Here is a 21512-nt window from a genome sequence, read left to right as displayed (position 1 = left end):
CGCGTCTTTAGGCCCCGCTGCCCATGCTTGCTGCCCACAGACCGGCTCCGGGAACCAGCTTCTCACCCTGAACTTCCGGACTCGGTGACTTTCCAGGGAGGGGGGATGTCCCGGGGCGTCCCTGCCCTGGGGACTCCACGGCCCATCCCACCCCCCGCGGTGGGCAGTACCTGTGGGCCAGCGGCACCTTGAGCGGTGGACCAGAGCAGCATCCCAGACGCCTCCATGTCATCCTGGAGGAGACACGGGAAGGATGCCTGGTCTCAGCTCCTATTAAAGGAGGTGCTTCCAGGCCCGGGCACACGGGGAAAGGGCTGCAGCCTCTCTAGACAGGGCCGTCTGTGGGGATGGTGAGCATGCACCTGCGCGTGTGCATGCAGCAGTGCCAGCACCTGGAGCAGCGGGGCTGGTGCCCAGCTGCAGACACGGTGACGGGCAACAGGGCGTAAAACCCCTTCTCTGCCCCCGAGGCCATGCCAGCGCCTGGCCGGCTGGCCAGCTGCTCAGGGCTCTCAGGAGGGGGGTGTGCCAGGGGGACAGGAAACACCCACAGGGGTGGCCACCCGGGGAGGGGCGCTCAGCCTGGGAGGGGCCTGGGCAGGGGAGCTGTGGCTGTAAGCCCAGGTCCTGGGGAAGAACGGAGCAGACGCACAAATCCAGCAGGCACTCCTGGTCCCGGGGGCCCGGGGGGGCCCGGAGGTCCTCGAGGTCCCGGTGTCCCCGGGGACCCGGCTGAGCCGCTCTCTCCAGGTGCACCCATGGGGCCGGGGTCTCCCTTGCTTCCCTGCAGGGGTAGAGAGACGGCATCACCGCTGCAAACCAGGGCTGTGCGTGTCCCCAGCTGACGCATTTCCTTATGATGCACCCCCAAAGTCTGGAATCTCAGAAAAGCCACGTTCCACAGAACCAGGCACACCCAACATGTGCTCTCCTGACTTCACAAGACAATTTCACCCACCGAAAACGGCCAGGTGAGGTCCGAGGTGCACAGACCTGCTGGGGTCCCTGGACCAAAGCGAGGGGACAGGGGCTGGTGAGGGACCAGAGACTGCTCATGGCCGCTGCACGCCTTGGTCTCCTCACTAAAGCGGACACAACCACGGTTTCTGCCTGGGCTGGGGTACGGCGTGTGGCTGGGTGGGGGATGCCAGGGTCGAGCTCTGGCCCAGACAAGGATGTCAGTGTGCCAGCTGCCCAGCTAGGGCAGGGCAGGCAGAGCCCTGGTTGGGTGGTGGCTTCTGACAAGCACAGGCCTCCAGGGAGCCTCTGCTTTCGTGGCTTGGGTCTGTGTCATGGCCTTGCTCCCTTGTGGGTGGGCAGGGCCAGGATGGGGGCGCTGCTAGCTGGGAGCCGCCAGAGCCGGGGCCGGGGCCGGGGTTGGGGCCGGGGCCGGGGTTGGGGCCAGGGTTGGGGCCGGGGCCGGGGTTGGGGCCGGGGCCGGGGCCGGGGCCGGGGCCGGGGCCGGGGTTGGGGCCGGGGCCGGGGCCGGGGTTGGGGCCGGGCCCTGGTGGCTCTGGAGAGCCCCGCTCTTTCTATGGAGCCCCCAGGAGACTTCTCTGGTCCAAACTGCCATGCCGCTGCTGGAATCTTTCGAGTCAGAGCAGCCTGCGCGCACGCGCGCGGGCGCTCGGTGAGAGCACAGGAGGCCCGGACTGCCCTCCCCCGTGACGCGCACTGACAGCTTGAACCCGGTCACAGCCAGGGCCGAGGCGTGTGCCCCGGCTCTTCCAGAACAGCTGCTACTTGTACCTTAGGTCCTGGGGCGCCGACGTCACCCTGCGGGCAGAGAGAGGGGCAACAACACACTCAGGCCACCATGGGCCCCCTCCGTCCCCTCCCCGGGGCCACGGCCCGCTGCCCTGGTGGGGTGTGTAGTCACTTCCCAGTGGCCCCCAGCCACGCCCCCCACATCAGGTGACCCTCATGCAGGAGACAACTTACGAGGCTGCCCTTCTGGCCTGCTGCTCCAGGGGGCCCCTCCCTTCCGGGAGGCCCCGGGGGGCCCTGGGGAGAGGAACGTGGGGTGAGGCCTGGAGGGGGCCTGGCCGCCGCACAGACCCATGGGGAGCAGGCCACGGTGGGCACGCTCACTCCTGTGAGGGGACACGGCACTCCCCAGACTCCAGGAGGCCCAGGCTCCCCGGCCTCCTCAGCCTGGGTGCCACGTTCAGGGTGCCTTCTGTTGCTTTCCGAGTTGCTGGTCAGACTGGGGAGGGCAAGGTGGACACCACCGCTGCCGGGTGCCTGGCCTGGCGTACGAGCAGCTGCAGGACGCCACACTCGGAAGTGGGTGTCAAAGGAAGAGGCTCAGCCCACGCCCAGCACGGGACCCCATGGTGCTCACCCCACGCCCAGCACGGGACCCCATGCTCAGCCCACGCCCAGCACGGGACCCCATGCTCAGCCCACGCCCAGCACAGGACCCCATGGTGCTCACCCCACGCCCAGCACAGGACCCCATGCTCAGCCCACGCCCAGCACAGGACCCCATGCTCAGCCCACGCCCAGCACAGGACCCCATGGTGCTCAGCCCACGCCCAGCACAGGACCCCATGGTGCTCACCCCACGCTCAGCACAGGACCCCATGCTCAGCCCACGCCCAGCACAGGACCCCATGCTCACCCCACGCCCAGCACAGGACCCCATGCTCACCCCACGCCCAGCACAGGACCCCATGGTGCTCACCCCACGCCCAGCACAGGACCCCATGGTGCTCACCCCACGCCCAGCACAGGACCCCATGGTGCTCACCCCACGCCCAGCACAGGACCCCATGCTCAGCCCACGCCCAGCACAGGACCCCATGCTCAGCCCATGCCCAGCACAGGACCCCATGGTGCTCAGCCCACGCCCAGCACAGGACCCCATGGTGCTCACCCCACGCCCAGCACAGGACCCCATGCTCAGCCCACGCCCAGCACAGGACCCCATGCTCACCCCACGCCCAGCACAGGACCCCATGGTGCTCACCCCACGCCCAGCACAGGACCCCATGGTGCTCACCCCACGCCCAGCACAGGACCCCATGGTGCTCACCCCACGCCCAGCACGGGACCCCATGGTGCTCACCCCACGCCCAGCACGGGACCCCATGCTCACCCCACGCCCAGCACAGGACCCCATGGTGCTCACCCCACGCCCAGCACAGGACCCCATGGTGCTCACCCCACGCCCAGCACGGGAACCCATGCTCAGCCCACACCCAGCACGGGACCCCATGGTGCTCACTCCACGCCCAGCACAGGACCCCATGGTGCTCAGCCCACGCCCAGCACGGGACCCCATGCTCAGCCCACGCCCAGCACAGGACCCCATGCTCAGCCCACGCCCAGCACAGGATCCCATGGTGCTCACCCCACGCCCAGCACGGGACCCCATGGTGCTCACCCCACGCCCAGCACAGGATCCCATGGTGCTCACCCCACGCCCAGCACAGGACCCCATGGTGCTCAGCCCACGCCCAGCACGGGACCCCATGCTCAGCCCACGCCCAGCATGGGACCCCATGCTCAGCCCACGCCCAGCACAGGATCCCATGGTGCTCACCCCACGCCCAGCACAGGACCCCATGGTGCTCACCCCACGCCCAGCACAGGACCCCATGCTCACCCCACGCCCAGCACAGGACCCCATGCTCACCCCACGCCCAGCACGGGACCCCATGGTGCTCACCCCACGCCCAGCACAGGACCCCATGTTCAGCCCACGCCCAGCACAGGACCCCATGGTGCTCACCCCACGCCCAGCACGGGACCCCATGCTCACCCCACGCCCAGCACGGGACCCCATGCTCACCCCACGCCCAGCACGGGACCCCATGTTCAGCCCACGCCCAGCACAGGACCCCATGGTGCTCACCCCACGCCCAGCACGGGACCCCATGCTCACCCCACGCCCAGCACGGGACCCCATGCTCACCCCACGCCCAGCACAGGACCCCATGCTCACCCCACGCCCAGCACAGGACCCCATGGTGCTCACCCCACGCCCAGCACAGGACCCCATGCTCAGCCCACGCCCAGCACAGGACCCCATGGTGCTCACCCCACACCCAGCACAGGACCCCATGGTGCTCAGCCCACCCAGCACAGGACCCCGGGTCAGGACTCACCTGGACGCCGGGGGGCCCGGGGCGCCCATCCCTCCCAGGCACGCCAGGAAGGCCAGCTGGTCCTGGCACGTGTGAGCTGTTGACTCCAAAGCGTCCTGGCTCTCCTGGCAGGCCCGGGACACCAGGGGGTCCTGGGGGTCCTGGGAAGCCTCGGGGACCCTGGACACAGAGACACGGTACTGACCCTCCTCCCACCCGCTTTGCCCCTCCCCCAAGGCCTCATGCGTCCCGGGGTGCGGCTGTGGCCACTTACCCTGAGTGGCTCCAGATCCCCGCTGAAGCCGGAGCCCTCCATGTCGATGAACGTCTAAGGAGGGAGATGGGGCTGTGAGGAGCACGCTGGCTGTCCCCGAGCGCCGGGCGCTCTGCCAGCTGGGCCCTGACTCCTGCCCCACGTGCTGGGCGCTCACGAGAGTAAAGGCACGGGGCAGGGCTCCCCGTGTCCCCGCATGGGCTGAAGGACGCTGGGTGAGGGGCCCCACAGGCCCGAATCCCCCCAGGGTCCGTCCCAGAACGGGGGGGGCAGGTGGACTCACCAGCTTGTCCTGTCTGAAGGGGGGTCCCGGAGGCCCAGGAGGTCCTTGGGGTCCGGGAGGTCCTCTTGGCCCAACGCCGGGGTCTCCCTGGGACAGACAGCCCTGTCACATGGGCACCCGCTGCCTGCCTGGGCCTGGGCGGCCCTCCCACCACCAGCCACACTCACCTTCTCACCCTTGGGGCCGACATCTCCTGGGGTCCCCGGGAAGCCCTGTGGCCCCGCGTCCCCCTGGAGGACAAGAGCAGGGGCTAGGCTGGGAGAAGCACCCCTCTCTCCTGGTACAGCCCAGCCTGGGTTCCCCAGTGCAGACACAGGGAGAAGGCTGTACAGGGGTCTGGATGGCAGGTGACCTGCGGCCACAGGGCCTGGCGTGAAAGATGCCACGCAGCCGTGGAGGGCTCCGAGTCCGCGTAACCGTGCCCAGGGCTCCAGTGTGCTGCCCCACCAGAGCTCAGCTATGACACGGCCCCAGCTCTCTGCAGACAGCGCTGCTCTGCCTGCGTGTGCATGTGTGTGCCTACGGCTCAAGCGTGTGCCTGTGTCTGTACGTGGGTGCACTCACGGCGCACACACGTGGACTTGTGTAGTGACTACGCTCTGGTGAACTCTCGATGCTGTCTTTGGGCAGCTCTGTCTTCAAGTCCTATCGCCCCGGGCGGGCACTGTGGCCAGCGTGGGGAGCCCTGTCTGCCCTGCACGCCTGGACCTTCCAGCTTCCCGCTGGCTGCTCCCCCTGCCCCCAGGGGGTGTCAGGCACTTCGCCTGACCCTCCCAATGCAGCCACAGCCGCCCCCCCAGCCATCGGACGTGAGTTTCTTAGTGGATGGGCTACACTGGCCAGGGCCTGGGCCCGTGGTCCTAGTAAACACAAGCCCAGCCCAGAAGGAAAAGCAAACTTACAGGCTTTCCGTCTTCCCCAGGGTCACCCTGGAATGTGTAAGAGAAACTGTTAGAGCAGAGAACTAGCCGTGACCACCCGAGAGGGGACCAGCCCACCCCGGCCCCCAAGCCCCAGAGCCCACACAGAGGGCTGCACCTCCATTCCAGCCCTCCCAGCTCTGCACCCAGGTGGAGAACAGGTCTGAGAACGGGGACACACAGTGCAACCCCCCCTCCTGCCATGGCCCCCAGCACCAGACTGGACCAGACCGCCATGGGAACCGGGGCACTCACGGGCTTGCCATCCTGTCCTGGGGAGCCATCCTTCCCTGGGGGTCCCGGGGGTCCTGGGGGTCCTTGTGCCACAGGGACAGGTTGAAGGTCAGAGCCCTGCACCACTGGGTCGGGGCTCAGAACACCAGACTCCTCCTTCTGCCTGCTCAGGACTCCCTGGGGGAGGGGATGAGGACACGCTGTGGTGACCCCTCCATCTCCTGCTACCTGCACTGACCCCGAGGGACAGGCGGGGCGGACGTGCAGAGGACACACAGAGGGACAGGCAGGGTGGACACGCAGAGGGACTGGTGGGGAGGACACGCAGAGGACACGCAGAGAACACGCTGAGGACACACAGAGGGACTGGTGGGGTGGACACGCAGAAGGACACGCAGAGGGACTGGTGGGGAGGACACGCAGAGAGCATGCAGAGGACACGCAGAGAACACTCAGAGAACACGCAGAGGGACTGGTGGGGAGGACACGCAGAGGACACGCAGAGAACACGCTGAGGACACACAGAGGGACTGGTGGGGTGGACACGCAGAAGGACACGCAGAGGGACTGGTGGGGAGGACACGCAGAGAACATGCAGAGGACACGCAGAGAACACTCAGAGAACATGCAGAGGGACTGGTGGGGAGGACACGCAGAGGACACGCAGAGGGACTGGCAGGCACAGGGAGGGGACAGGGCCTGAGGGGCTTTGCTGGGGGTCACAGTGAGAGGAGTGGGGTGGGGGCGGGGTGGGCTGGGGGTGGGGGAGGGGGCTGGGGAGAGGTCTCACCGTCTCCTGGCTGCCTTCAGGGCTCTGGACGCCTCTGTCCCACACCCCAGCTGATTCTGAGTCAGGAAGGGTTGGAGCTGTTCAAACAGAAGGGCCCTTGTCACCGAGTGACCCAGGCTCTGCTCTGGGTATGCTGTCCTGTCCCGGGCTGCCCCCACCAAGTGCCCTGGGCAGGGGCAGTGACTGCAGTGACCAGGGCAGGTGTGGAGAAGATTTAAAGTTAATACACAGCCCTGTGGTTATCCTAAGCAAGCCAGCGATGCAGAAACCTTCCAGAAGATTCTTCATGGGTTTAACAGAACTTGAGTGATCAGGATGCCTTCTTTTCCCTTTCCAGTATATAATCTGAGCACTGAACATGGACAGAAACCCCAGGCTGAACGAACCCCAGATGTGGCTGTGGCCCAGCACTGACCTCACACCTCGTGGCTCTCCCCCTCCCCCCTCCCCTCTGAAGGACCTCCTCCCTGTGCACCCCACCTCTTCTCAAAGCCACACCCAGGGACACCAACACGGGGCCCCGTCCACCATGCCAGGCGTCCCCAGGGCTTCCCTGGGGACTCCTGCCCCAGGGTCACACATGGCTTCAGTTCTGTCTCCTTCCACGTGCTCCTGGGCTGAGCAAGCCCTGCCGTGGCCCGGTGTCAGCTCCCTCAGCTGTCTGTCTGTCTGCCGTGACCCTGTGTTGGCCCCTCCACTGTCTGTCTGCCGTGGCCCAGCGTCGGCTCCCTCTGCTGTCTGTCTGTCTGTCTGCCATGGCCCAGCGTTGGCTCCCTCCGCTGTCTGTCTGCCGTGGCCTGGCATTGGCCCCTCTGCTGTCTGTCTGTCTGTCTGCCATGGCCCAGCGTCGGCTCCCTCTGCTGTCTGTCTGTCTGCTGTGGCCCGGTGTTGGCCCCTCCGCTGTCTCCTGCTTTCAGACAGCCTCTGAGCTAACATGTCTCTTACAGATTTGTAAACCCAAGGCAAGGCTGAGGACTACAGCGGTGAGCAGGTCTCAGAGCCGAGGCGGGGTGCGGCGGACCCCACCCGGGCCACCCCTCCCCGGCTTATCTAGGGCTCAGGGTCAGGGCGGATGCCCAGCAGGCCCACGGGCCACTCCTCCCTGCAAGGGCCTGGCCGTGGAGTGTGGGCTGAGGAGCGGGGTTGGGAGGCCTGATGCCTCCTGCCCTGCCCTGCCCCGCACACCCACGCCAGGATACGGGACACCACGTGATGGGTGGTATCACCATCCCTGGGGACCTGTGGGGCTCCCCATTCCAGGGTGCTATTGGGAGGAGCGTGTTGGTGGGGTCAGAGGACTTTTAGCCGAACACGTGTGCCAGCCAACGGGGAGGGGGGCGGGGGGAGGGCTACACAGGCCACATGCCTGGCTGTGCGTGTGCACATGGCTCTCGCGCAAGCTCATGGACATGCGTGTGTGCACGGCTCTAGCGTGAGCTCATGGACGTGTGTGTGCGTGGCTCTCGTGTGAGCTCATGGACGTGCGTGTGCGCACGGCTCTCGCGTGAGCTCATGGACGTGCGTGTGTGCACGGCTCTCACGTGAGCTCATGGACGTGTGTGTGCGCACGGCTCTCGTGTGAGCTCATGGACGTGCGTGTGTGCACGGCTCTCGTGTGAGCTCATGGACGTGCGTGTGCGCACGGCTCTCGTGTGAACTCATGGACGTGTGTGTGCGCACGGCTCTCAGGTGTGCTCACAGCTCTCATGTGTGCTCAGAGCTCTGTGAGACACTTGCCTCCATTTCCAAAAGCAACTGAATCCAAATGTACTTCTGGCCTGAGGCCACTGTAGAGCAATGGGCCCTGCCCTGACCCCCTGCTCACCAACACCGGACCCATCACCACCAGCCCTGCCCTGACCTCTGCTCACCACTGCCAGACCCCACACAGCTGGGCTGGACAGTCCACTGCCACCAGCCCTGCCCTGCCCAGCAGCACCTTGGCCAACCCCATCCAAGCCGCATCCGCCAGCAGAGGGCAGCAGGCTCCTCCTGAGAAGGCCTGAGTGGTGGTGCATTTCAAAGCCCTGCCTGGAGGCCATGCAAAACTGCAGACACAGCTACAGACACCTGAGAAAAACCAAAGCCTCTTCTAGGCCAGAGACTCCACACAGGTGTCAACGCCCCCATTCACACTGGGCTTCTGCTCTTCTGCTTTCTCCATGAATGTGCACAGGGCCTGGGCACCAAAGAACAGTTCTGGAAGAAGAGACTGCCCAGTCCCTGGTTGTAGTAAATGTGCAGGACAGCAGTCGGTGACATTGCCATGCAGACAGCAGAGCCACTAGAGAGAAAACAGCCCAGGAAGAGATACAGTGTGCACAAGTAACCTTCACAGGCACAAGGCAGCTCAGCCAAAGAAAGGCGGCCTTTCTGATACGCAGCAAGGAAAAACTGGCCTATGTAGCAAAATAACAACAGCAGCAGCAGCAACAATAATAGGAATAATTTTAACATGTTGGGGCTTGAACTCAGGGCCTGGGCACTGTCTCATGCTTCATGCTCAAGGCTAGCCCTCTACCACTCTACTGCTTCTGGACTTTAGGTATTGGAAATCAGTGTCTCATGGGCTTTCCTTCTGGGGTTGGCTTGAATCCTGATCCTCAGATCTCAGCCTTCTGAGTAGCTAGGATTACAGGCATGAGCCACCGGCACCCAGCAGCAAAAATAAAATAAGATTTAACAGTAAAGTCAATGAATCAGAATGGATCATAGACCTGAATGCAAATCCTGTAGGTGAAAACTAGGGAGTGCAGGACTGAAGGTTAGTGACTCTGGGCTGGGCACTAGTCTTAGACATCGAACTTGAGATTAGTGAAGTGAGTTGGTGGTGAATTTCAGAGCTAAATGCTGCTTTTCTAAAGATATGGTTAGGGAAACAAGGAGGCTGGGCCTGGTGGAGGAGGCAGATGCATGGTGATCTCACGACAGGCCAGCCGGGCTGGGCAGTCGGACCACGTCTGGAGCGAGAGGACATGCAGACTGAGAAACGTGCGAAGCGCAGTCCGATAAAGGATTCACGCCAGAATACATCAAGAACTCTTGAAACCCAACAACAGGAAAACACAGCCCGTTAGAAAAGCAGCCAAAGATCTGGACACTTCACTAAAGCAGACGGACATAGACATACAGGAAGGGGCCTGGCACCACTGTCCATTACAGAAATGGACACCAAGCCACCAGCAGAAGTCATCTCACACCTGCGAGGGCCATCAGAAATGGAGGCTGGCCAGTGTGGGGCGTGGAGGAGCTGAGGTCCCACTTGGGAGGGGTGCTGAACACCAGCTGTCTGGGCAGAGCCCTTGCCTCAGCACCAGGCCCTGCCAGGAAGCTGGGTCCTCCAACCCCAGGGCAAGCTGGACACAGCCCAGATGCCCTGACAGCTGAGAGGACAGACACACCGGTCAGCTAGGAGGATGGACACCAGTCAGCTGGGAGGATGAACACACTGGTCAGCTAGGAGGATGGACACACCAATCAGCTGGGAGGACAGACACACTGGTCAGCAGGGAGGATGGACACACAGGTCAGTGGGGAGGATGGACACACCGATTAGCTGGAAGGACAGACACACTGGTCAGCTGGGAAGATGGACATACTGGTCAGCAGGGAGGATGGACACACAGGTCAGCGGGGAGGATGGACACACAGGTCAGCGGGGAGGATGGACACACAGGTCAGCGGGGAGGATGGACACATTGGTCAGCGGGGAGGATGAACATACTGGTCAGTGGGAAGAATGGACAGACCAGTCAGCTGGAAGGACGGACACACTGGTCAGCATACACAGTGGCATGTGGCTGAACCACTATGATGTGGATGAATCTTAAATGAGCTGCAGAACCAACCTCCAGCGATGCGTTTGGTGAAATCCTAGGAAAGGCTACTGCTCGTGGCGCCAGAAAGGGGGCCAGGAGTGTGGTGCGGGAGGGGCGGCGAGGGGCCGGAGAGGCCCCGTGGTGTGGACGTGATCCTGTCCTCCCGCCTCAGGCACAGATGAGCATGAGGCTGGGTGACCTGAGGCCACGGCCAGCTGCGTCCACTCCTGCCTCTGAGGGGACACTTTGTCCACTCAGGGGCGGAGTAGCTAAGTGTCTCCAAGAAGCTGAGTGGTTCCATGCTGAAAGCCTGCAGGAGGCAGGCACCTGGGTGGATGGGCACGAGGAACTGAGCTGTCCCCAAGCCTCCGAGCACGCCCCCGACCCACAGGCCTGGCCTGGCTTCTACCACAAGGAGCTAGGAGATGGGAAGTGGGGTAGGTCTGTGGGCATGCAGTCCAGCAGTGGATGGCCGATTCCCACAGGCACAAACATCACAGTGAATGTCCCCCCCACCCCCCGCCCCATCCCAGCCGCACCTCTCCAGGCCATGCCTGACTCTGGCCACTGACCCGTGGCAGACCCTGGGCAAAGCCTGTTGCTCTGACACTCCTCTCCCTCAGGCCAGGCCTCCTCTTCTCTCGGCACCCTGGGGGTCCCCAGGCTGGTCCCCACACGCTCCAGCCAGAAACATTGGAAGGGACACACAGGAAGGAGGCCACGTCCTGGGGCTGGGCCCAGATGTCTGGACCTGGCCCTACTGCATGGCAGGGCAGCCGTGGGTGGAGATGGGGATTCCCTCCCCCCCCCCCGCCACCCTCACCCGCCACCCGCCACACACACCACAGGGGCACCCGAGAAGCGTCACCTCCGAAAGAATCCACCATGATTTCGTCCTCTGTTTCTTCAGTTCTGGAACTCTCCATGGGGCTCCCTCCGGTCAAGGGTGGGAGGGAGGCTGGGGAAGGCAGGGGCAGGCCGGGCTGCAGGGGTATGTCCTGCGGGAGGGGAGCGGGGATGACGGTGGGGCAGTGCTGCAGCCACAGCTCTCAGGCTTGGGTTGAACACGATTTGCATGATTTAAGAAAAAAACTAAAAACAGTCCAGAGCTGTCCAGGACTTCATCGTCCTGAGTCTTGGGGTCCCGTGCCTAGAGGGTCTCCATGCATGCACGCCAGGGTCCTCCATGGAGCCCAGCATGGCTGCCGGCTGGCTTCTGTCTCTCCTGTCTTCAGGCCGGACTCTTCACGTGTAAGAACCCAGAAACGCTGTGCAGTCACGGGCTGTGCTCTCGCTGGACACGGCCCGTGGACACAGCCCCCTCCCAATGGCCTACTGGTTAACGATCACTTCGAAGACCAGGGAGCTGCTTTATCGGGGTCTGTGGGCCAAGGGCGAAGGGCACAGGGAGCCAGGAGGAGCCAGCGACCTCACGGCTCAGTGCCGCGTGCAGCTGGGCATTTGTCTCCACTCCGCCACATGGCCACACGAGCACATGGGCCCTGTGCTGGCCCCCACTACCGGGTAGGCCCTGGTAGAACCTCCCAGGCCCAGAGGCAGCCTGGGCCTCATCCAGCAACTCACCGTGTCCTCTCCGTGGGGCCTATGGCCATCCTCCAGGCCACTTCCAAAGTCTCCGGATGCCTGGGGGAGGTGAGGCAAGTCAGGAAGAAAGCCTGCAGGGCTTGGTCAGCAGGAGTCCACTCCCGCCCAGCCAGGAGCCCAGGTGCTGGCACCTAAGGCCGCATCTGGCCCTTCACCGCCTGGACTGGACACTCGAGCTCCTCTCCACAAAGGTGGTTTTAACGTAGTGCCTCCTGGAAAAGCACCATCCAAGCCTACTCTTGACCTGGCATGAAGGTGGCCAGTCCAGGAGGGGCAGTGGTACCCTGCACTGGATAGCCACCAAGTGTAACATTGAGTTGGGGCTGCCTTGGGCACCTGCTGAACATGCAGGTGGACTGATGTCCCTCCTGAATATACAGGTGGACAGATGCCACTGCTGAACATGCAGGTGGACAGACCACTGCTGAACATGCAGGTGGACAGACCACTGCTGAACATGCAGGTGGACAAACAGACTACTGCTGAGCATGAGGGTGGACAGACGCCACTGCTGAACATGCAGGTGGACAGACCACTGCTGAACATACAGGTGGACAGACCACTGCTGAACATGCAGGTGGACAGACCACTGCTGAACATGCAGGTGGACAGACCACTGCTGAAGGTGGACAGACCACTGCTGAACATACAGGTGGACAGACCACTGCTGAAGGTGGACAGACCACTGCTGAACATGCAGGCAAACAGACTACTGCTGAACATGAGGGTGGACAGACGCCACTGCTGAACATGCAGGTGGACAGACCACTGCTGAACATGCAGGTGGACAGACCACTGCTGAACATGCAGGCAGAGACAGATGGCACTGCCCACCGCCAGGTACACACACACGCCCTAGGTGTGGAGCTGAGGAGGTGAATGGCAGAAGGGGGACCAGGCCTCTCCAGGGGTCAGCGCAGGGGACAGGGTCTCCCTGGGGATCAGCATAGAGAATGGGGTCTCCAGGGAAGGCTACTTTCCTCCTGTCCTCTAGCCTCTGTGGCTCGTGTCACTTCCCATCTGTGTCCTGTAATTGTATCCAAACCACCTAGACACACAGGCACACATACACACACGCAGGCACACCTAGATACACAGGCACATACACATGCACACGCACACACACATGCAGGTACACCTAGACACACAGGCACACACATACCTAGACACACACTCAGAAACACCTAGACACACAGGCACACATACAGAGGTACACCTAGACACACACACATGCACACTGCAGCAGAGATGCTCTACAACACAGACATAGACCACACATAGTATATGCACACAGATACATACAAACACACACATGCACATACCACATACACACACTACACCAGCATACACACAGGTAGCTATAGATACAAATTACATGTAGACACATCCTACACACATGCCACATACAATACAGACACACACAGATTAGAGATACCACCGGCCCCGCCATGTGCACATTACACACACACACACACACACACACACACACACACACACACACACACACACACTTTCACTGTGGCGATCCTCTATCATTTGTGGCTTGTTCCTGGTTTCTAACATTCACTCTGTGCTCTGCTTTCAGATGTGGAAGGTGAGAGGAGCCTGCACAGGTCAGGACAAGGTCGTCAAGGCTGTCCGTGTCCCTGATTCAGTGGCATCTTTTAAGCCTTCCCTGGAGCATGATCTGGGGTCCTGGGATGTGGAGAGCCCTCCTCCAGGCCCTGTCTCCCTCCTATGGGGTCCCGGGGGGTGGACAGCTCTTCTCTGAGCCCTGCTGGCCCAGCCCAAGTCACTCACCCCATCCTCATCATCGTCATCTTCATCCAGGCAGTGCCCAAGGTTCACCTTGGGGTCTCCACGCACCCTCAGCTCTGCAATCGCCCCCTAAATGGAGGGAAAAGGTCACTGGCGCTCCCGAGGCAAGCTCCGGAAGAGCTCTGGCCTTAGGCTGGCAGGCTCAGTCTGGGGTACCCGGGTTGGAGGTTTTGGGGGCCAGAGGAGGGCAAGCTGGGGACCCCAGGGGCCTCCGACTCAGACCTCTGGTGTTCAACTCAAACCACAAGTGGAGGACCACAAGGAAAGAGCCCACAGCACTGGGAAAGTTTCCAGTTCCTGCTTCCACACAGTCAGTCTCAGCCCCTCAGCCCTGAGCTGGCACTGGACATGTCCGGTCCTAGGAGTGATGGCATGGAATGCTACCCGGGAGGGGCACTCCTAGCGGGTGACCATCCCTGGGGCCGAGGCAGGGGCACAGCAGCACCTGAGAGCATGCTGGGACCAGGTTTCCTGGGGACAGGCTGCAGGTTGGTCGGCCGCTGCCCGAGGCACGGCATCCCTGCGCTGAGGGCTGAAGGAGGGGACCTCAGGCCAAGAGCCCAGCTGCCCTGGCCCTGGGCATCACAGTGGAAGGCATCTCTGTGGGAACATGGCAGTATCACACTTAGTTTTATTTAATGATGTTTTGGTTTTACTTAATATTTTAATCCGCTGGGGCTCAGTTTGTGGCTTCCTGGATGGAGGCCATGTTTCACCAGTGTTGGGGTGACCTTTCAGCCACTGCCTCAATAGAGGGTCTGGGAGGGAACCAGCAATGTTCTCAGGATCCTTAGGTCCTAGGGCATTGTCCAAAGTGCTCTGCTCATGGAGCTGGCAAACCCACCACAAGAGAGCAGCAAATGAGCTGCTGACCCAGCTTTACATACTTTTATATAGATAGATAGCGCCAGTCCTGGGGCTTGAACTCAGGACCTGGACGCTGTCCCTAAGCTTCTTTTGCTCAAGGTGAGCACTCTACCTCTTGAGCCACAGCACCACTTCTGGCTTTTTCCTGTATCTATGGTACTGAGAAATCGAACCCAGGGCTTCATGCATGCGAGGCAAGCAGTCTACCACTGAGCCATCTTTCTAGCCCCTTATATAATTTCTGCATGTCAGAAAACATACTTTGGATTTTTCCCCAACTACTTAGCATGCGAGCAGCCTGCAAACATGGGACTGCGCAGCCAGGGCAGGGCACTGGGCATGGGGTCTCCTCCTCCTGTTATCCCCTGTGTGGCTGAGCCCATGGCTGAGCCTCTCTGCCCCCCGGCACGTGGCAGGTGGGGGCTTCCTGCTGGTCAGCCTCCCAAACACATGGCCCTGGCTGAGCCTCAAATGGTGACTCAACCCCCAAGTTTGAAAAACCTCAGGAGCCAAGTGCCAGGATGCTGCACCCCACAGCAGCTCTGCCCTGGGGGTATTTGTGATGACAGAGGACTGGGGGGGTCCTGCCAGACAGAGCCGCCCTGACAGCCCAGTCCCCTGAGAGTTAGGCCCCCACGCAGACAAGCCAGCAGTGCCCATGCAGGGCAGCAAGGCCCAGCACACTGCCATTGCCACAGCCACCACAGGCCAGAGCTCTGCCAGCAGTGTTTAATGGGTAAGATGTCAGCGGTGCAAAAGCAACGAGACCCAGCACAAATTTTCAGTGGACTTCAGTCCTGGAGTTACAAAACACAGGGCGTCAGATGTGGAGGCTTGCAATACATTGTGCATAAAGACACATATTTTAATTGTGGAATGGGCATTTCATGTGAAAACCGTGTGCTGAGACCCTGGAATGGGACCCCGCGGGCCGGGGACTCCCTCTGCCCCAGAACAACCCTGGGGCTCATGGTGGCCCGTGGGTCATTTCCCTTCCCCTCTCAGCTGGGCAATGCCACTACCAGCAAGGCTCAGCCTCTCCAGCCCACTTGAGGCTGAGTCCTGCCCTCCTCCATCCTCAGCCCCCGTGACTGTCATGGCTCCAGCTTCCCTGGAACTGCCTCTCCCCTGTCCACTTGAGGCTGAGTCCTGCAATCCTCCATCCTCAGCAACCTTGGCTGGCATGGCTCCAGTTTCCATGTGACTGCCTCTCTCCAGCCCACTTGAGGCTAAGCCTGGCCCTCCTCAGTCCTCAGGCCCAGTGACCAGCAGGGATACAGCTTCCCTGTGACAGCCTCTCTCCAGCCCACTCAAGGCTGAGTCCTGCCCTCCATCGTCCTCAGGCCCCATGGCCAGCAGGGCTCCAACTTACCTGTGACAGACTCTCTCCTATCCACTCAAGGCTGAGTCCTGCCCAATTTCGTCTTCACCCCCCATGACCAGCAGGCCTCCAGCTTCCCTGTGACTGCCTCTCTCCTGTCCACTCAAGGCTGAGTCCTGCCCTCCTCTGTTCTCAGGCCCCGTGGCCAACAGGCCTCCAACTTCAATGTGAAGGCCTCTCGCCTGCCCAATTGAGGCTGAGTCCTGTCCTCCTCAGTCCTCAGCCCCCATGTCTCCAGCTTCCCTGTGACTGCCTCTATCCTGCCCACTTGAGGCTGAGTCCTGCCCTCCTCCGTTCTCAGCCCCTGTGGCTGGCACATCTCCAGCTTCCCCCTGACAACCTCTCTGCTGTTCACTCAAGGCTAAGTCCTGCCCTCCTCAGTCCTCAGGCCCCGGAGCCAGCAGGGCTCCTGCTTCCCTGTGACTGCCTATGTCCTGCCCACTTGAGGCTGAGTCCTGCCCTCTTCTGTTCTCAGGACCCATGGCCAACAGGCCTCCAGCTTACCTGTGACTGCCTCTCTCCTGCCCACTTGAGGCTGAGTCCTGTCCTCCAATGTTCTCAGGCCCTATGGCCAGCAGTGTTCCAGTTTCCCTGTGACAGACTCTCTCCTGCCCACTCAAGGCTGAGTCCTGCCCTCTTTTGTCTTCACTCCCCATGGCGGGCAGGCCTCCAGCTTCCCCCTGACAGCCTCTCTCCTCTTCAATGAAGGCTAAGTCCTGCCCTCCTCTGTTCACAGGCCCCGTAGCTAAGAGGCCTCTAGCTTCCCTGTGACTGCCTCTCTCCTGTCCACTTAAGACTGAGTCCCGCCCTCCTGTGTTCTCAGGCCCCGTGGCCAACAGGCCTCCAGCTTCCTTGTGACTGCCTGTCTCCTGCCCACTCTGGGCTGAGTCCTGGCCTTCTCTGTTGACAGCCCCCGTGGCAGTCACGGCAACAGCTTCCCTGTGACTGCCTCTCTCCTGCCCACTCAATGCTGAGTCCTGCCCTCTTCCGTTCTCAGCACCTTTGGCCCGCATGACTCCACCTTCCCTGTGACTGCCTCTCTCCATCCCACTCAATGCTGAGTCCTGCCCTCCTCCGTCCTCAGCAACCTTGGCCAGCATGGCTCCAGTTTCCCTGGGATTTCCTCCCTCCAGCCCACTTGAGGCTGAGTCCTGCCCTCCTCTGTCCTCAGTTCCTGTGGCTGGCACGGCTCCAGCTTCCCCTTAACTGCCTCTCTGGAGGCTGAGTCTTGCCCTCCTTCAGCCTCAGCCCCGATGGCCGGCACAGCTCCAGCTTCCCTGTGAGTGCCTTTCTCCTGCCCACTTGAAGCTGAGTCCTGCCCTCCTCTGTGCTCAGCCCCTGTGGCCAGCATGGCTCCACCTTCCCTGTGACAGCCCCTCTCCATCCCACTCAAGGCTGAGTCCTGCCCTCCTCCGTCCTCACCCTCCATGACTGGCGGGCCTCCAGCTTCCCCCTGACTGCCTCTCTCCTGTCCACTCAAGGCTGAGTCCTGCCCTCCTCTGTTCTCAGGCTCCGTGGACAACAGGCCTCCAGCTTCCCTGTGACTGCCTCTCTCCTGCCCACTCAAGGCTGAGTCCAGCCCTCCTCTGTGCTCAGCCCCTGTGGCCCGCACGGCTGCAGCTTCCCTGTGACTGCCTCTCTCCTGCCTACTCTGGGATGAGTCCTGGCCTTCTCTGTTGACAGCCCCCGTGGCAGTCACGACTGCAGCTTCCCTGTGACTGCCTCTCTCCTGTCCACTCAAGCCTAAGCCCTGCCCTCCTCAGTCCTCAGGCCCCATGGCCAGCAGGGCTCCAGCTTCCCTGTGACTGCCTCTCTCCTGCCCAATTGATGCTGAGCCCTGCTGTCCTTGGTCCTCAGGCCCCATGGCCAGCAGGGCTCCAACTTCCTTGTGACAGACTCTCTCCTGCCTATTCAAGGCTGGTCCTACCCTATTTCGTCTTCAACCCCCTTGGCAGGCAGGCCTCCAGCTTCTCCCTGACTGCCTCTCTCCTGTCCACTCAAGGCTGAGTCCTGCCCTCCTCTGTCCTCAGGCCCGGAGGTCAGCAGGTCTCCAGCTTCCCTGTGACTGCCTCTCTCCTGCCCACTTGAAGCTGAGTCCTTCCCTCCTCCATCCTCACCCCTGTGGCTGGCATGGCTCTAGCTACCCCATGATTGCCTCTCTCCAGCCCACTGGAGGCTGAGTCCTGCCGTCCTCCGTTCCCAGGTCCTGTGTCCGGCACAGCTCCAGCTTCCCTGGGACTGCTTCTCTCCTGTCCAATCAAGGCTGAGTCCTGCCCTCCTCCGTCCACAGCAACCGTGGCCGGCATGGCTCCAGTTTCCCTGGCACTGCCTCTCTCTAGCCCACTTGAGGCTGAATCCTGCCCTTCTCTGTCCTCAGCCCCTGTGGCAGGCACGGCTCCAGCTTCCCCCTGACAGCCTCTCTCTAGCCCACAGGCTCAGCCCTGCCCTCCTCAGTCTTCAGGTCCCGTGGCCAGTAGGGGTACAGATTCCCTGTGACAGCCACTCTCTTGGCCACTCAAGGCTGAGTCCTGTCCTCCTCTGTTCTCAGCCCCTGTGGCCAGCATGGTTCTAGCTTCTCCCTGACAGCCTCTCTCCTGCCCACTTGAGGCTGAGTCCTTCCCTCCACCATCCTCTGTCCCCTGAGGCCAGCACAGCTCCAGCTTCACCCTTACTGCCTCTCTCTACGCTGAGTCCTGTCCTCCTCCGGCCTCAGACCCCCTGGCCGTGATGGCTCCAGCTTCCCTATGACTATCTCTCTCCTGCCCACTTGAGGCTACGTCCTGCCCTCCTCTGTCCTCAGCCTCTGTGGCCAGCACAGCTCCAGCTTCACCCTTACAGCCTCTCTCAAGGCTGAGTTCTGCCCTGCTCCGTCCTCAGCACACCTGGCCGTCACGGCTCCAGCTTCCCTGAGACTGCCTCTCTCCTGCCCACTCAATGCTGAGTCCTGCCCTCCCCCATTCTCAGCCCCTGGGGCCAGCATTGCTCTAGCTTCTCCCTGGCAGCCTCTCTCCTGCCCACTTGAGGCTGAGTCCTGCCCTCCTCTGTCCTCAGGCCCCCGAGGCCAGCAGGGCTCCAGCTTCCCTGTGACTGCCTGTCTCCTGCCCACTCTGGGCTGAGTCCTGCCCTCCTCCGTTCTCAGCCCCTTTGGCCCGCATAACTCCATCTTCCCTGTGACTGCCTCTCTCCTGCCCACTCAATGCTGAGTCCTGCCCTCCTCCGTCCTCAGCAACCTTGGCCAGCATGGCTCCAGTTTCCCTGGGATTTCCTCCCTCCTGCACACCTGAGGCTGAGTCCTGCCCTCCTCTGTCCTCAGTTCCTGTGGCCGGCACAGCTCCAGCTTCCCCTTAACTGCCTCTCTGGAGGCTGAGAACTGCCCTCCTTCAGCCTCAGCCCCGATGGCCGGCACAGCTCCAGCTTCCCTGTGAGTGCCTTTCTCCTGCCCACTTGAAGCTGAGTCCTGCCCTCCTCTGTGCTCAGCCCCTGTGGCCAGCATGGCTCCACCTTCCCTGTGACTGCCTCTCTCCATCCCACTCAAGGCTGAGTCCTGCCCTCCTCCGTCCTCAGCAACCTTGGCCAGCATGGCTCCAGTTTCCCTGGGATTTCCTCCCTCCAGCCCACTTGAGGCTGAGTCCTGCCCTCCTCTGTCCTCAGTTCTTGTGGCTGGCACGGCTCCAGCTTCCCCTTAACTGCCTCTCTGGAGGCTGAGTCTTGCCCTCCTTCAGCCTCAGCCCCGATGGCCGGCACAGCTCCAGCTTCCCTGTGAGTGCCTTTCTCCTGCCCACTTGAAGCTGAGTCCTGCCCTCCTCTGTGCTCAGCCCCTGTGGCCAGCATGGCTCCACCTTCCCTGTGACAGCCCCTCTCCATCCCACTCAAGGCTGAGTCCTGCCCTCCTCCGTCCTCACCCTCCATGACTGGCGGGCCTCCAGCTTCCCCCTGACTGCCTCTCTCCTGTCCACTCAAGGCTGAGTCCTGCCCTCCTCTGTTCTCAGGCTCCGTGGACAACAGGCCTCCAGCTTCCCTGTGACTGCCTCTCTCCTGCCCACTCAAGGCTGAGTCCAGCCCTCCTCTGTGCTCAGCCCCTGTGGCCCGCACGGCTGCAGCTTCCCTGTGACTGCCTCTCTCCTGTCCACTCAAGCCTGAGCCCTACCCTCCTCAGTCCTCAGGCCCCGCGGCCAGCAGGGCTCCAGCTTCCCTGTGACTGCCTCTCTCCTGCCCAATTGATGCTGAGCCCTGCCGTCCTTGGTCCTCAGGCCCCATGGCCAGCAGGGCTCCAACTTCCCTGTGACAGACTCTCTCCTGCCTACTCAAGGCTGGTCCTACCCTATTTTGTCTTCAACCCCCTTGGCGGGCAGGCCTCCAGCTTCTCCCTGACTGCCTCTCTCCTGTCCACTCAAGGCTGAGTCCTGCCCTCCTCTGTCCTCAGGCCTGGAGGTCAGCAGGCCTCCAGCTTCCCTGTGACTGCCTCTCTCCTGCCCAATCGAGGCTGAGCCCTGTCCTCCTCAGTCCTCAGGCCCCGTGGCCATCAGGGCACCAGCTTCCATGTTACAACCTCTCTCCTGCACACTCAAGGCTGAGTCCTGCCCTCCTCAGTCCTCAGGCCCCGTGGCCATCAGGGCACCAGCTTCCATGTTACAACCTCTCTCCTGCACACTCAAGGCTGAGTCCTGCCCTCCTCTGTCTTCAGCCCCTGTGGCCGTCACGGCTCCAGCTTCCCTGTGACTGCCTCTCTCCTGCCCACATGAGGCTGAGTCCTACCCTTCTCTGTCCTCAGCCCCCTGTGGCCAGCAGGGATCCAGTTTGCCTGTGACTGCCTCTCTCCTTCCCACTCAAGGCTGAGTCCTGCCCTCCTCTGTCCTTAGCCCCCATGGCTGGCACAGCTCCAGCTTCCCTAAGACCAGCTTCTGACACTTATTTCTGAGCCACAATGACCGCTTCCTGCCTGGTACCTGCCCCAGCGCCATTTCCCTTCAGTCTGACATCACTGCACACAATACTCTTCAGCTCATCCATGTGTTTCAGCAAGAAAATGATACACTTGTGGTGACACTGTGCCTAGGATGCACCCAGAGAAGGCCATTTTAGCTCAGTATAAAATGTGCTTGTAGTGCTGGTAATAAAACAGGGGCATAGAGGCAAGGTGACCACCAAAGAGCACTGGATCCTCATGTCACATCCTGCCCTGGTCAGGAGGGGTAGGAGGCTGGGGTGGCAGGAGGAACAGGAGGCTGGTATGGAGGTGGTATGGGGGGCTGGCATGGCAGGAGGGACAGGAGGCTGGGGTGGGTATGTTTGGTGGAAGGAACAAGGGGAGCCACATCCATCAGGAGCAATAGAGTGGAAAGATCCAAGTACAGAGCGCATGAAAAGAGGAGAGTTCTGGAGAGTTCTGAGATCCATGTTTTATGGCAGCACTGACAGCCAAAGTAGACTG

General features: G+C 61.9%; 1 protein-coding gene across 5 annotated transcripts in view; it reads right to left on the bottom strand.

Annotated features, from left to right (window-relative positions):
* LOC138808569 (collagen alpha-1(XVIII) chain-like) overlaps positions 1 to 21512 on the bottom strand; it is a 99530-nt gene that overhangs the window by 16359 nt on the left and 61659 nt on the right. For all 5 annotated transcript variants that reach the window (XM_069994832.1, XM_069994830.1, XM_069994833.1 and 2 more), the window contains exons 3-16: positions 13816 to 13902; positions 11995 to 12054; positions 11279 to 11408; positions 6593 to 6669; positions 5824 to 5979; positions 5551 to 5577; positions 4816 to 4878; positions 4649 to 4735; positions 4366 to 4419; positions 4113 to 4271; positions 1942 to 2004; positions 1750 to 1776; positions 653 to 784; positions 171 to 233 (exon numbers count right to left, since the gene is read on the bottom strand). In XM_069994832.1, the coding sequence (XP_069850933.1) occupies positions 171 to 233; positions 653 to 784; positions 1750 to 1776; positions 1942 to 2004; positions 4113 to 4271; positions 4366 to 4419; positions 4649 to 4735; positions 4816 to 4878; positions 5551 to 5577; positions 5824 to 5979; positions 6593 to 6669; positions 11279 to 11408; positions 11995 to 12054; positions 13816 to 13902 (1185 nt within the window). The remainder of the gene's footprint in view (positions 1 to 170; positions 234 to 652; positions 785 to 1749; positions 1777 to 1941; positions 2005 to 4112; positions 4272 to 4365; positions 4420 to 4648; positions 4736 to 4815; positions 4879 to 5550; positions 5578 to 5823; positions 5980 to 6592; positions 6670 to 11278; positions 11409 to 11994; positions 12055 to 13815; positions 13903 to 21512) is intronic.

This window comes from Dipodomys merriami, unplaced genomic scaffold, assembly GCF_024711535.1.
Source record: "Dipodomys merriami isolate MVZ:Mamm:240054 unplaced genomic scaffold, mDipMer1.0.p SCAF_456, whole genome shotgun sequence".
NCBI classification, from domain to species: Eukaryota; Metazoa; Chordata; class Mammalia; order Rodentia; family Heteromyidae; genus Dipodomys; species Dipodomys merriami.
The sequence above is the reverse complement of the archived record's forward strand: the minus strand, read 5'-3'. Positions and strand labels throughout refer to the sequence as shown.